The sequence below is a fragment of the Lithobates pipiens genome, unplaced genomic scaffold, assembly GCF_037356315.1.
Source record: "Lithobates pipiens isolate NorthernLeopardFrog02 unplaced genomic scaffold, aLitPip1_a1.2 Scaffold_18, whole genome shotgun sequence".
Taxonomy (NCBI): Eukaryota; Metazoa; Chordata; class Amphibia; order Anura; family Ranidae; genus Lithobates; species Lithobates pipiens.
The window spans coordinates 86,018,035-86,034,686 of NW_027507758.1; the positions used below are offsets into that span (position 1 = coordinate 86,018,035).

The following is a 16,652-nucleotide window of genomic DNA, read 5'->3' on the forward strand; positions in this document are numbered from 1 at the left end:
TCTGCCCTTTATTGCTGGTGTTCTATAATAAAGGCATCTGCAGGAGTTAGTGGGTTTTTTGTGCCTCCTGCACAATATACACTACCCCATTGCTGGTTTTCCCATCTCCCTGCAGGCCATTACCATGTCTGGAAGGCCAACAAGGAGAGGCAGACAGGCACAAGCCAATAAAAGAGGGCAAGCAGGCACTGTGACTAGAGACAACAGTGCTGGTCGTGGACGCGGTGCATCGTCATCAGCACGTGGCCATGGGACACGCTTGTCCTTATTTTTGGCAGCTGGATGGGTTGAGCCGCATCATGCTGAAGACTTGGTAGAGTGGATGACCAAGCCCTCTTCATCCTCCTCATTCTCTCTCACCCAGGCTCAGGGTACTAGCAAAGCAGCTGCCAACGCATCCTCTTCCCTTGTCTATTTGAACACTGTACATAGACACCTTTAGTCTCAACAACCCCAATAAATACTATTGCCTTGTTACTGCACCTTATTGGATATAGTTAATGAGCTCTGACTGCCGGTGAAGATCATCAGGCCTGCAACTGGGACATTACTGTCATTACTGCTTAAAGGGCAGTCATACCATTCTTGTTTGCTTGATCTCTCATTAGGATTACAGGTTAAATAGGCCGGCCTGGGTTTCCCTTTAGAAGTATTGCCAGAATTAATTCTTAACTCTTGCTTATCCTTTCAGTGGTATTCATGTTCAAGTGGTATTGTACATATTTGTATATAATATGTTGTTATTGCCAAACTGCCTTAACTTGAATTATTATAGAGGAATTCTGCTGAGCTAGGACTGTTATCCAGAGCTCAGCTGATCGATTACCTCTTCTGTGCAACTAGATCTTCTTTAAAGTACACAGTAAATGTTGATAGAATGTAAGCGCACTGAGTTGTTTGACTTATTACTTCAAGGTGGTGCAAAGATGTCTGAACCCAGAGTGTCAGGTGGGTTGGAATGTTTACAGGGTCATGGTGATGCAGATGAGCAGGTAAATCCAAGCAGTCCCCAAGGGGGTCGTGCTACAATTAATTGCCGTCCATTACCTTACTAGTCCTTGTGATAGAAAGTGTTATTAGAGATCATCTGCACAAAATAAGGTTCTTCGCTTGTATGCATCTCACCAGTAGTGGTATTTGATGATCATTACCCATCCCCAGAGCAGCCTGTTTCAGCAAGTGGCTTTTATTAGTGGAGTAAGTGAATCCTTTGAACAGTCCTTTGAAGAATCTACTATAGTAAATTGATAATGTTTCCTGTGCCCTCTAGTGATTCCACACAGGGATATATGAGGGGACATGGCATTGACAGTGATACAATAGCATAGCCTAAGTTCCAATTTGAGGCTATCATTGATAGGGTGGGTTTCCCTTGTTGGATTCCCTGACAGCTTTAAAGACACATCTAGGGTTTAAACCCTCCCCACTCCATCCAAAGCAGAAACATCACCTTAGGGGTGGAGTTACAATTTATTTTCATCATTATTATTCTGGATTGTGGGGAGCTGTGAAAATATTTTATTCTGACTGTGAATCTGTTTGTAATTTCAAGGCTGTCTGTATTCTGCAATGACAACTTTGACATAGAAGGCAAACATTACTGATAAGTGCTTTTCTGTCACCCTCCAGGAACACCAAACGCACGGCAGAGGTATGGATGGATGAATTCAAAAACCATTACTATGCAGCACGCCCGGCCGCCCAAGGGAGACCCTATGGAGAGTATGTATCTACAGAACTGCCAGCCTCTTTTATAGAATAAAGAGTAAGACTCCTAAGTATTTATTCAGTAAGATGGTAAAAAGGACCTTTATGTTTTGTCTTTCAAATCAGACATTCAAATGTCTCTAGCTTTTTGTTACCATGGCACATCATAGCTCTTGTTACACTACCGTATTAAAAGCAATGTCATTTAAGGATTCACAGATGCTTCTGACCCCACCGCATTTTATTATAGTCATGTTTCCAGCGGCCTGTGTCTCCTGCCTTCCCTACGTTCCAGTGCTGCAGCCTTCATCTGCATTTAATGCAGCCTTTAGCTGCACATTGTGGACCTATTCTCTGAACCATGGGTCACTACAGGACTCACCCAGAGTGTTGGGGGACACAGGCACCCTACACTTCCAGATGTGTTGCATGCTGAACGGTCTAAAAGAGAATGAATAGTTACATACATAGTTACATAGTAGGTGAGGTTGAAAAAAGACACAAGTCCATCAAGTCCAACCTATGTGTGTGATTATATGTCAGTATTACAATGTATATCCCTGTATGTTGCAGTCGTTTAGGTGCTTATCTAATAGTTTTTTGAAACTATCAATGCCCCCCGCTGAGACCACCACCTGTGGAGGGAATTCCACATCTTTGCCGCTCTTACAGTAAAGAACCCTCTATGTAGTTTAAGGTTAAACCTCTTTTCTTCTACTTTTAATGAGTAGCTACGTGTCTTGTTAAATTCCCTTCCTCAAAAAAGTTTTATCCCTATTGTGGGGTCACCAGTACGGTATTTATAGTTAGAACAAAGGGAAGATAGGAGTCATGGACCATCAGAGAAACAAGTATATTAACTTCTCCAATATAGGGGTGAAATGTGTTAGTCTCTTAAAATCATATCTAAACCTAGTAACAAGAATGTAATACAGTATCTCCGATACACCCCTCACATTTTTGTAAATATTTTATTATATCTTTTCACGTGACAACACTGAAGAATTTATACTTTGCTACAATGTAAAGGAGTGTACAGCTTTTATAACAGTGTACATTTTCTGTCCCCTCAAAATAATTCAACACAGCCATTAATGTCTAAACTGCTGGCAACAAAAGTGAGTACACCCCTAAATGAAAATGTCCAATTTGGGCTGAATTAGCCACCCCCCCCAGTGTCATGTGACTCGTTAGTGTTACAAGGTGAATGGGGAGCAGGTGTGTTAAATTTGGTGTTATAGCTCTCACTCTCTCATACTGGTCACTGGAAGTTCAACATAGCATCTCATGGCAAAGAACTCTCTGAGGATCTGGAAAAAGGAATTGTTGCTTTATATAAAGATGACCTAGGCTATAAGAAGATTGCCAAGGCCCTGAAACTGAGCTGCAGCAGCAAGACCATACAACGGTTTAACAGGACACGTTCCACTCAGAACAGACCTCACCATGGTCGACCAAAGAAGTTGAGTGCATAAGCTCAGAGTTGTGTCCAGAGGTCATCTTTGGGAAAGACGCATGGGTGCTGCCAGCATCGCTGCAGAGGTTGAAGGGGTGGGGGGCCAGCCTGTCATTGCTCAGACCGTACGCCGCACACTACATCAAATTGGCTGTCATCCCAGAAGGAAGCCTCTTCTAAAGATGATGCACATGAAAGCTTGCAAATAGTTTGCTGAAGACAAGCAGACTAAGGACATGGATTACTGGAACCATGTCCTGTGGTCTGATGAGACCAAGATAAACTTATTTAGTTCAGATGGTGTCAAGCGTGTGTGGCGGCAACCAGGTGAGGAGTACAAAGACAAGTGTGTCTTGCCTACAGTCAAGCATGGTGGTGGGAGTGTCATAGTCTGGGGCTGCATGAGTGCTGCCGGCACTGGGGAGCTACAGTTCATTGAGGAAACCATGAATGCCAACATGTACTGTGATATACTGAAGTAGAGCATGATCCCCTCCCTTCGGAGACTAGGCTGCAGGGCAGTATTCCAACATAACGACCCCAAACACACCTGGACAGCAAATTTACACTTATACAAGCTGTACACTCACTACTTTACACTGTAGCAAAGTGTCATTTCTTCAGTGTTGTCACATGAAAAGATATAATAAAATATTTACAAAAAAGTGAGGGGTGTACTCACTTTTGTGAGATAATGTATATGTCAGTTTAAAAGATACAAACAAAGGAAGACATGTTTATAGTGACACCACGACTCTCTCCAAAGATACAGTGGGAGAGTGAGCCATCCTAGGACATGATGTGTGTTATTTGCAGAATCACCAGGTGAAAATAAAGGAAAAGGAAAGAAAAGTCCATAGAAAACAACAAAAAAAACACCACATCTAAGGGCTGGTAAGCTGCAATATAATACAGATTTGTATATGAGTTAGATATTCTTTAATAGCCCCATCAATTTTGATCACCATGTTGGTAATAACATGGTGATAGATGGCTTTGTTGATAAATAAAGCCATGTCAGTGGCATACAAACATTTCTTTTGCCCATTTGCATGAAGGGTTAATGCTCCTTTTTTCTCAATATCTAACACCATGTTCCTAACTGACAAGGTGACTATTTTTTTGTCACAAGCACATGTAGGGCAGCACAGTGGTGTAGTGGTTAGTACTCTCGCTTAGCAGTAAAAAGGGTCACTGGTTCAAATCCCAAACACGACACTACCTGCCTGGAGTTTGCATGTTCTCCCTGTGCCTGCGTGGGCTTCCTCCAGGTACTCTGGTTTCCTCCCACGCTCCAAAAACATGCAGGTAGGTTAATTGGCTTCTGTCCAAAATTGGCCCCAGTATATGAATGGAGACCTTGGACTGTAGGCTCCTTGAGGGTAAGGACTGACGTGAGTGTGCAATGTACAGGGATAGGGACAACTGTAGACACTCACTCAGGTTGAACTGGATGGACTGGTGTCTTTATTCAACCTTACTAACTATGTAACTATGTAAGAGGGTGAGGGCCTGTTTAAAGAGCAATCCTTGAGCACACTGCACATGTAGGTTCTGCATATTGAACTTGTTACAGCACAGTAAAAGTGCCATACTGTCTCTAGATACTTAGGGGCTTACTAGTGCATTGTTGTAATGTTTATTATTTTTTGCATAAACTAGAAAATTCATAGAAGATGTTTCGCCTGGGGTCTTTTCATTACTGACACCTAGCCCAGCCCACAGACAGGTACTGAATAGTAAAGGAGCTTCACTAAAGCACAGAAGTCATGTAAAGCCCATTTTATCCTTAAAACCCCTCAAAATAAGCTTAACTTCTTCTTTACCATGGACTCCAATGCTTTTCTCCCAAATTTTGGTGAATTAAAACATGTGTTTCACTCAGCCCAACTAAAGACACAGTCTAAATTCATATGTGAACTGTTTTATCTGTCAAATTATCTGAAGTTCTATGAACCCCCTACCAGTTTGCTTTCAGAATTTCCACGACATAAGAAGATAATTTGCAAATCAACTTTGGTTGGCCATCAGCCTATATGAATACACAGGTTGGTGGGTAAAGACAGCTGGACATTCAGAATATGATGATGAATATAATAGATATGGGGGCAATTTCCAGGCAGCTAGAACACCTGCTGTCCCCCTGCCTCCTCTCCACCTTACCACATTGGCAATCTCCTGCTTACTTTTCAAGATTCCAAGGTGGTGAACCATAAAAGCAATGGTTGCAATAGTTAAACATTACAAAATGATTGAGCAAGATTGAATACAAAGGGCCTGTAAAGGTATAATGCTAGCCATACACCGCTAACTTTACATGGATTGAATGAGAGAAAATCAATAGATTTCTACATCCATTTTAATGGCATAAATGGAGAAATGTGCACTGCCTGCTAATGTATTCACGCAACCACGGCACCTACGACTTCTTGAATACACAAACAGTGACTACATCTGATTGAATGTAGTCATTGCTTGGCTAAAACAAATTCTGTTTGCCCCTATGATTTTTCAATTGACTGTCATCAAGCCAAGTGGTGCTAGCAAGGTCACAAACAGCTCAGTGTTTAGCAGATTCAGCAAGAATCAGCCAAAATATGATCAGCCAAGTCCAACACTAACTATACATGGGCAAATCTATTACCAAGAACAATTGGCAGGAGGAGGTCTGCTTATTCTTGCCTAAATTACTCTCATCTGGGCCATATGCATGATTTCTAGCCTGGCTTAGCATAAAGTTAACCTATGCTTTGTTCATGTAAGGCAAAACAACAGTTTCACTTTAATGCCCTGTCCCTGGCAGCAAATATTCCTTGACATATGAAGGACAGATAACCTCCAGCCTTACCCCAATCTGCTAGACCATAACCTCCAACCCCTAAATTACCATTACTTTTATTTAAAAAATATGTAACTTCAGATAAATAACATATTTAACATAACCATCAACCAAAATGTATCTAAACCTTGGTGGTCTTTGAGGGCAATGACACACAACTTGGTCACTGCGACAAACTTTTTTCCAACTTAGGCCTCCAGTCGCAAAACACCGACTCAGATACCATACTCATCATCCACAGTGACCTACATTTTACTCAATCCTAGTTAAACCCCTCGTTTACTGGAATGTACCCAAGAACCCCATACCACAGATGGGTCCCAACCATTTTATATTCCAGACTTTTTCTCCTCCTCCAAAGACCCCCCTACTGCCAGGCTGCCATGACAGCCTAATTGGAACACCGCCAAAACATAGGGAGGGTGGGAAGCTTCTCCTTTAACATTCTTCTCCCGACTGGCTGCTCACTGCTTACCCTCCCCCCTAAACTTCCCGGGACCCCTCCCAGCCCCTAGCCACCCCACCTGCCTTAAAGGGCTACTGATACCTTATACTGTAACTGCCTGTCCTACTGTCCACCTCTGACATGCTGTTCCTCCGCTTATTTTTTATTTTTGCTCCGGGACTCCCTTTTCCTTTCACTTCGCCCACTGCTTGTTTTGCCACCATGAGCAAGGAGAGGTAGCCCTGTGTAAGCTCTGTGTCACTCTAGTCATTGTTTGCACAAGTCTGAGGAATCTTTCGCTATCTCCATGAGCCAATCACAAAGCATCAGCACTGTCACATGTGAAGAAGGGGTGTGAATATCATACTCCTTCATACCTGAAGGTACTGATCAAATTCTATTCTTGCAGCCACATAACGCAATTGAAATATGATGCTGAAGAAGAGGTCAACAAAGTAAATTCATTATTTTTTCCTGAGTGGTATCTGTAGAACACCAGTTTGCTTAAGTCCCCTCACACTGGTGATCCAATCAGGTGCATCTGTCAGTTTTTCAGGTGGTCCTGATTGCATGTTCCATGTATTTCTATGGACCAGCGGGGGTGTACACGGACTTGTGTTCATTTACGCCTGCCTACCTCCAATCCAATTCGATCTGGTAAACAAAAAAACACAGAGGAGGATCCATTACCCTGGAATTAGGTATAGGCAAGGTGTCCGCCATAGGCACAGGGGTGGTGCCCAGGTACACATACACTAATCAGCCGAGTGCAGCACACAGAGTGTCAGCCAGTGCCGGGTGCTGGAATGCTCTCCATGTACCAACAAATGGCACAAGAATGAAGATTGCACTGTGGGTTTCAGTCAGCAGAGCTTTTCATCATCCGGTGTTTAGCCAACGCTGGCCTCAAACATCAGGAGTCAGTATACACAAAACCCTTCCTGCTCTCCCAGCTCTGCATATACAACAGAAGAGGAGGCGGGGCAGTTATCCACAGCCGCTCAAGCCTGCAGCGTGTATCAACAGAAGCATGTGCCAGGAGCCGGACCTGCCACTGTGAGTTAGACAGATCTCTTCTGTGGTGGGAAGAGAACTCTGTGGGGAGCATGAGGATGCATACTGGCATAGCACATGCCTGGAATCTACACCCTGTTCACTGCACGCATCTGGAATCTGCACCCTGTACATAGCACACGCCTGCAGACTACACACCTGGAATCTGCACCCTGTACATAGCACACTCCTGAAATCTGTACCCTGTACATAGCACACGCCTGGAATCTCCACCATGTTCATAACACACGTCTAGAATCTACACCCTGTACATAGCACATGCCTGGAATCTGAACCCTGTACAAAGCACATGCATGTAATCTGCACCCTTTACATAGCACACACCTGGAATCTGCACCCTGTGCATAGCACATGCCTGAAATCTGCACCATGTACATAGCATATGCCTGGAATCTGCACCCTGTACATAGCACATGCCTGGAATCTGCACCCTGTACATAGCACATGCCTGGAATCTGCACCCTGTTCATAGCACATGCCTGGAATTTGCACCCTGTACATAGCACATGCCTGGAATCAGCACCCTGTACATAGAACACGCCTGGAATCTGCACCCTGTATATAGCACTCGCCTGTAATCTGCACCCTGTGCTTAGTATACGCCTGTAATCTGCACCCTGTACATAGCACATGCCTGGAATCTGCACCCTGTTCAAAGCACACACTTGGAATCTGAACCCTGTTCATAGCACATGCCTGGAATTTGCACCCTGTACATATCACATGCCTGGAATCTGCACCCTGTACATAGAACTCGCCTGGAATCTGCACCCTGCATATAGCACACGCCTGGAATCTGCACCCTGTACATAGCACATGCCTGGAATCTGCATCCTGTACATAGCACACGCCTGGAATCTGTACCCTGTTCATAGCACACGCCTGGAATCTGCACCCTGTTCATAGCACACCTCTGGAATCTGCACCCTGTACATAGCACATGCCTGGAATTTGCACCCTTTTCATAGCACACACCTGGAATCTGCACCCTGTACGTAGCACACACCTGGAATAAAGTCTGCCCCTTTAAAAATAAATACTTGTGAGTCACAGCTAAGCTCCCCCCCCCCCATGACATTGTTGAAAGGAGGCAGAGCATAGATTACCTTAAAATTATTCTGCAAACACCCATGCCTGTAAGAAAAAAAGTTAGGGTTTATTCTGACCTCACCCCCATCTTCTGCCCATGATGCAAGAGGACGTTCGTGCAATGGACTGGATTCCAGCAATTTTCCCATAAGGATGGTGATGCAGAAGATAGAAGTAAAGAGATACAGGTGCATCTCATAAAATGTAAATATCATCAAAAATTTAATTATTTCAGAAATTCAATTCAAAAAGTGAAACTCTTTTATGTTTTTCTTTTCATTTTGATGATTATGGCTTACAGATGGTGAAAACTCAACATTCAATATCTCATACAATTTTAATATTACATAAGACCAATAAAAAAAAGGATTTTTAATACAGAAATATTGGCTTACTAAAAAGTATGTCCATGTACAGTATAGTATTCTTACATTGTCAAGGCTATTTTTGGTTGAATTACTGCATCAATATGGTGTGGCATGAAGGCAAACAGTCTGTGGCACTGCACTGTGTTATGGAAACCCAAGTTGCTTTGCAGCGGTCTGCATTGTTGGGTCTGGTGTATTTGCAGATTTAAACTGATTTAAACTGTAAATTCACCAATAAAAAGGTGAAGAAACCCCTTCCAAACTCAACCCAACACCCCCCTCCTCCCTGCATTTGCATCTGTGGCTGATGTCCATCCTGACCAATCAGGAATGCTCTAAACCATTCTGGCACCTATAGGGAAAGAAGACAAAGATCAGTGCAGTTTCTTCAAACCACAGGACTGCTGCACCAGGCTGCATAGACTGTGAAACTGTATCTGTGTGTATAGTGAATGGTGCTGCGCTGTTTATAAACGGTATTGTAACCTATATGCCACAAGTTGTAAAATAAAAAATAACAGAACTGTGCACAAGATGGCACTAAAAACAAAACATGCAAATAACAAAAAGCCTTCAAACTGCAACTGTGTTGAACGATATCCAAGACAAATGAAAAACTTATATGGCAAGCGTTAAGTGATAAATCAATCAGTGTTCATAAAATTAAACATCAACACCTCAATAATATGGTGGAAAGCTATTGTCTCTAAATAATCCTGGGGTAGCAGGTTTGAGGGTGGAAAATGGTGCTCCGATCTTAACTTGGGTCTGGTGTCTCTCATCTTTCCCTTGACAATACCCCACAGATTCTCTATGGGGTTTAGGTTAGGTGAGTTTGCTGGCCAATCAAAGCACAGTGATACCATGATCATTAAACCTGGTATTAGTACTTTTGGCAGTGTGGGCAGGTGCCAAGTCCTTCTGGAAAATTAAATCAGCATCTCCATAAAGCTGGTCAGCAGATGGAAGCATAAAGTGCTCTAGAATTTCCTGGTAGAGGGTTGTGCTGACTTTGAACTTGATAAAACACAGTGGACCAACACCAACAGAAGACATGTCTCCCCAAATCATCACTGACTGTAGACAATTTTGCATTTTATTTGGAAATCAAGGTCCCAGAGTCTGGAGGAAGAGTTGAGATGCACAGAATCCAAGTTGCACAAGGTCCAGTGTAAAGTTTCCACAGTCAGTCATGATTTAGGGAGCCTTGTCATCTGCTGGTGTTGGTCCACTTTGTTTTATCAAGTCCAAAGTCAGCACAGCCCTCTACCAGGAAATTCTAGAGCACTTCAAATGAAGAATTTAGCATACAGTAGTTGTGCGTGGCTCTGCCCACACAGTCATATCAACTGAAATGGAATGCTACAAGTCTCATCTGCCCCTTGTAGCGTAATATTTACTTCCTCTGGCCCCATAACAGAAGGTCCATCTGTATTGACCTGGGGCTGGGATATAAACAAAGCAGGAGCCTATACATTGCACCCACGACACACTGACCACAATTGTAATGTGCTTGCTGCAGGCTTCAATGCAAACATGTAATTTTTTTTTTTTATTAAAGTGGGTGAATTTATCAAATTTTTTCAAAAGGTGGACTTTGCCTTTAAGCAATACCTCTTGAATTTATGATGTTATATTGTTTTATGTCCACTCCATATCCCATAATGCATTGTTGTACTTTATTTGCTCCAAGGTATTGGCGTGTGCTTCTAGTCATCAGCGCGGTATGAAACGAAGACAAACAGCTCCCATTTACCGTATTACATGATTTAATTGTGCAAATTGCTCCCAGGTAATAGAATAAAGCAAGAGAGCCCATATTCATAAATTAGATGGCAAGGCCAATTATCTGTGAATTACATCACTGGTAAAAGTATTTGGAATGTTGCAAACAATCAGGTTGTAACCCACTTACAGCTGATGTCTACATTAGATTTAATGGACTGTGTTCATTAAGCTTCACACAGTTGAGCAGAGCTTAAAATACTTCATAATAACTTCTGACGGGAAACAAAAATATCACCCTTACTTTCTGTTGTTGGTGTTTTAAGAATTCAATTGCACTAAAAGGATACAAATTATGCTTATATATTTGTTGACCCAAATGTATTTATTTCACCCATATTAAAATCTTTGCACAAATTTAACTAAAAGAGTCAGTCTGTCCAAAGTCAGTTACTGGGTTCTTATATGCTAAATAGGACAAATGTTTGAGGACACCTAACCACCAAACCTATATGAGCTTGATGGACATCCCATTCTACAACCACAGTCATTAATATTTAACTTGCCCACCCCCTTTGCAGCTATAACAGCCTCCATTCTTTGGAAGGGAAGGCTTTCCACAAGATTTTGGAGTGGTTGTAACCTTAACAAAATAATTCACTGTCAGCCCCTCTCCTTTATCCAGCATTAATGCACAGTGCAAGTGTTTACTGAAATAGATGCCTCTAAATACTTTTTTTTTACAGATCTTCAGGCCTCCCGGACGCTCTGCTACTCCGATCCCTGAGCTACAGTGGGGGGGGTTGAGCTCTCCCTCTGATGTCAGCCAGAAGGTCGTGTGACAGACGTGCTGGCTGCTCAGCCCCTCTTGAGGCCCTTGGATCAGAGCAGCAGAGCGGCCAGGAGTCACGTGACCGGCCTGAAGATATATGAAAAATGTATATAGAGGCTTTGTTGTCAATAAACACTTGCACTGTGCATTACCGCTGGATAAAGGAGAGGGGCAGGCAGTGCCATTTGTTAAAATTGAATGTACTACTAATAGTGGCAGGAAGGGGTGCAGAGACAGCTCACACAGACACACAGAGCTGACAGGCAGGGAGAGGAGGGGGAGAGGACAGAGGAGAGCTGTTCCCCCTGGCACATAAACTGACCAGGGTGTCAGGCCTCAGCAGTCATGATAAACCGCGGTCAGTTTACAGGGGGGGGGGGGGCAGAAAAGAAACTGTCAGGATCAGTCAGATTTTTTACAGCTTCCAGAGGGGCAGGTTAGATAGCACAAGCATGCACTGTGCTGTTTTACCTGCTATGATAGAAAAGGATACTTTTTTTTACTTTTTAGTGTTATAAGCACATTAAGTCAAAAGGGCATTTGTGAGGTCAGGTATTGATGTTAGGTGAGAGGACCTGGTTCACTAGTCATCCCAAACGTGTTCAGTTGGATTGCAGTCAGGGATGTGTGCAGGCCCACTGAGCGCCTTCACCCCACATAGGTTAGACCATGTCTTTATGAAGCTGGCTTTGTGCAGAGGGACACAGTCATGCAGGAACAAAAAGGGCTTTCCCAAAACTGTTGCTATAAGGTTGGAGACACACAATTCTCTAAAATGTCTTCATATGGTGTAGAATTTAAATTATCCTTTGTTAGAAACAACTGAACTCAGTAGTCTGGAGGGATGTCCATTTACGTTTGGCCATATAGTAGCTGTGATAGTCAGGTGTCCACAAACTTTTGACCATTTACTGTTTGCACACTTACCCCAGTTCAGTGACTAAAACCTTATTGAAAACACTTGCTTTGTGTACAAGCCATTGGCAAGGGAGTCGCCCATGAGTCTCTTGGAAACTTTACTCAAAATTTAAAGTACTGCTTGAACTCCTCCTCCCCTCTTTCCTTACACAATTCAATTTTTGGGGGGAGGAGCAAGTACTTTTTTGACAGGCACAGTACATGCCCCCACTTCCCAAATTCTCACTTAGGCAAGAATGAAAAAATGATGTCCTCTTGGCCGTTTCCCCCTGCAGCCTCCTGGGGCACGTCACATGTCTCAATGTGGACCAGTCCCACAGCGCTGCTATGCCTCATGCATGCGCAGTGGGGAGCTAGCTGTGAGACATCAGGAAGTCACATCCAACTTCCAAATCCAAAATGGTGGCACCTAGTGAAGAATCGACTGCAGAGAAGACAGCACTGGACTCCATGGATGGAAAGTGTTTATGTTTACAGTATTTGAAGGTGTTGACCTTTATTTATTTTTTAAACCAGAGTGAAGTTCATATTTAAGATATTTTTATATTTTAAATAGCTTTAAATGGCTTTAAATAGCTCCTAAGAGAATTGTTTTCTTAACCATACGTTACAGGACAGAAGATCATATTTCATGGCCAGGGGTTATTCAGCGACCTTCAGGCGATTGGACTTGGGCAGACAAAGCTGTAAGGACAGCTCTAGCATAACCCCTCCAACTTCCAGCAAGCATGTTGTTTTCTAATATCCTTAGTGGGGATGAGCTCGGTGTTCGACTCAAACGCATGTTCGACTCGAACATCGGCCGTTCGTCTGTTCGGCGAATTCAGAACTTTGTGGACCGTTCGCACCAAATTCGTGTGGCACGAACATCCCACGATGCACTACGCCATCGCAGTGCATTGCTGGCTCATGATTGGCCAAGCATGCACTGTGACCCCGCATGCTTGGCCAGTCAAAGCGCCGGCAGCGAGGAGAGCCATAATTGGCCACAGGCAGGATGCCTGTGGCCAATTATAGCTCAGGGGGTTTAGTACACGCCCCACACTATATAAGGCTGCCAGCGTGGCGGCCTTGTGTAGTGTGTTCCGGCGTGCAGGGAAAGAGCTAGATAGGCAGGGACAGTGTGTTCTTTTCTCAGGCATCTTAAAGTTAAAGTGGTGTTGTGTGCCTCCAGCACAGTATACACCTGTATCTACCCTTTATTGCTGGTGTTCTATAATAAAGGCATCTGCAGGAGTTAGTGGGTGTTGTGTGCCTCCAGCACAATATACACCTGTATCTACCCTTTATTGCTGGTGTTCTCTAATACAGGCATCTGCAGGAGTTAAAGTGGGTGTTTTGTGCCTCCAGCACAATATACACCTGAAGATACCCCTTATTACTGGCGTTGTCTGCTGCATATCTTGCATATTAGCCTTTAAAATTAGCACTTTAGATTTCGAACGTCGAGTCCCATAGACTTTAATAGGTTTCTAAAATTCGTACGAATTTTAGGTCCGTTCGAAGGTTCTGGTGCGAACCGAACCAGGGGGTGTTTGGCTCATCCCTAATCCTTAGTAAGAGATGTCTTTTCTCTTCTCTAAGAGAAGCAAACCTTTTTCTTGTTATTTTATTTTTTCCTTTGTCATTTATTGCATTAACATTTTTCTAACAAGTCCACAAGCTATTCATAGCCACTGCAGATTTCATCCTGCAGCTTGTTGGATCAGCTGACTCCTTGGCTGCGCCTTGGGGGACTGTAACCTTGACCACACCTGAAAGAAGATGTTGGGATAACGTGTAACAGTACTTTGAATCCTGAGTTTGTCACACACCTAGGCACATAGAGAAACACGTTGTGCGCAGGATGCTGTACAGATCCAGGGCCATGGTCCAGCTGCCGTTGGAACCCTATGTCTTTACATCCCTTACAGAGTAAACACACTGGGAGGCAAAGGCCTGGATGGGACTTAGTCCCTAACATCTGTTCCTCAGCTGATGGGTCCACAAGACCATGAGAGTAAGTCGGGGCTGTAGCCCTATCTGGCTGAACTTCAGTCCCTGTGAGGTTATTATGGAGTACTGTTCTGTACCTCTTTTGGTCAAAGCTCGTGAAGTAAGTAAACAGACACTGAACTTTTGAATTTTGCATACTTTTTCCCTTCTATGTGTATCATTCACTCCTCTGCAGATTGGGCTGTCTCCTCTGAGTCTGTGCAGCCTCCACCTCTGACTTGCTGTACATGCACATCATTCATTCCACCTGAATATGCATTTGGCTAGTGCCCCTATTCCCTGCCTCTCCTGGCTACACAGCACAGTGATCCTTTGCCTTATTTTTGGCCTTGCTGCCTGGTCATAGAAGGCCCAACTCCTTACTTTTCTGCAGTACAGGTCTTGAGTACCCCTGGTGTGATAAAAGCTCACATGGTGGATCATACACACAAGGGGAATGGGTCACTGGGACTTGCCAGCTCTCACTCAGCTAATGTGGACTGTAGCATTTTCCCTAACAGTCTGATATTCCCGAACACTGTCTCCAGTCTGAGTTGCTGCCCTCTTTGGAGGCCTTGTGGACTTAATCTGGTGTACCTTTCTCCTCCTTTTGTCCAGAAAGGAGTTCTCAGCCACTATGGCTGAATTTATGGGAAGGCTGTCACCCCTATTAGAAGATTCAGATCAGAGTGGCAGGAAGCAGGCTGTCTCAGCCTCTCTTCCAGAGTCCATATTTGATTTTCCTCTTACAGCTTTTATGCTACCTGAAAAGGGGGAGGAGGAAAGTTCCTCATGTGCCTCAAAGGACTCTTCACAGAAGGATACCCAATCAGTTGATATCTATCCCAAACCTAAGAATACCGTTTCTCTACGTGTTGACACAGTGCACACCTGCCCTGCCTTGGGGCAGCCTGCACAGACCCAGTTACTTAAAAAAGCTCTTGGCCTGTCAAAACATTTCCTGTACAGTTACACCTAGAGCCTATTCTGTATAGTGACTGGCCTTATCCTTAAAAACTTTTTGTCCCTCCTAAATGCTCTGCTTACCGATACAGCAATACCCTCTTTAGCAAGGGTTCATGTCATGGAACTAGCCATTGCATGCCCTCACAAGACCTCCACACTCCATTTTGAAGATGTCCTTGTTTTCAAGGACCCTGTGAAGAAGAGATTAGAGGCTCCATTCAAGGCATTGTTTTCTCTAGCTGGTCCTTCTATGCAACCTGCCATTGTGATTATGTCTGTCAAACATTAGCGGCCTGGTCTAAGGAAATAATGCAGTATCCATTCTAATGGATTTGTCTGTTCTCCACGTAGAGGAGCTCTTGCCCGTATCCGTGCGCTAAGTTGGCAGATACACCTTGCCAAATACCCAGAATGATCCTCCTTTTAGTGCACATGCGGAGGATCCTATGGCTAAAGCAATGGTCTTTGGAACTTCCATACAAGAAGCGCTTCACAAGGATGCCCTTTGAAGGAGAACATCTGCTTGGTGACTTCTTGATACTTACATGAAGGAAATTATGGGATGTAAGTAAGTAAGTGCCCTCCTACCCCTGAAGAAAAAGGTGAAACCTCCTGCAGGCATGTCTTCAATTCTTCAGACAAAGAAAAGTTCCTTTCATTTCTGTTAAAAATAAAATCTAATTACTGATGTAGGACCTGGACCTCCAAGCCCCTCAAATCTAGGAACAAACTCACCCCACAGTGCGGGGCCATATTTTGGCCTTCACAGACTTTTGGACACAGGACATTTCAGACTTTTCATCCAGGGGCTACAAACTGGACTTTCGGTTCTTGCTTCCACCCTATTTCATGCTCTAAATTTGCCCCCCTCCCCACAAAAGTGGGTAGATCTCTAGTCCGCTGTCCAGCAACTCCTTTCACTAAGGGTCTTTGCCCCAGTTCCATAAAAGGGGAGTTTCAGGGGTTCTACTCCAACATGTCCGCTGTCTCTGAGGCAAAAGGAGGCATTTAAATATTCTCAACAGGTTCCTTCGATTTCAAAAATTCCATATGCAATCTGCCAAGTTAGTCATTTCTTCCCTCTTGATGGACAACTTTCTGGCCTCTATAGTCATCAAGGATGTCTACTTGCACATTCCTATTTAACCCCCTGCATATACAATATCTGTACTTTGAGGTGGGCACACAAAATTTTTAGCTCTGTCCTAGCTCTGTTGCATTCTCAGGTTATCCCCACTGTGGGATGCCTGAATGACTTC

The 16,652-nt window shown here is 43.7% G+C and overlaps 1 protein-coding gene across 1 annotated transcript in view; it reads left to right on the forward strand.

Moving 5' to 3' along the window:
- GALNT14 (polypeptide N-acetylgalactosaminyltransferase 14) overlaps window positions 1-16,652 on the forward strand; it is a 716,679-nt gene that overhangs the window by 631,148 nt on the left and 68,879 nt on the right. Inside the window, exon 11 of the mRNA XM_077485880.1 lies at window positions 1,630-1,722. Within this exon, the coding sequence (XP_077342006.1) occupies window positions 1,630-1,722 (93 nt within the window). The remainder of the gene's footprint in view (window positions 1-1,629; window positions 1,723-16,652) is intronic.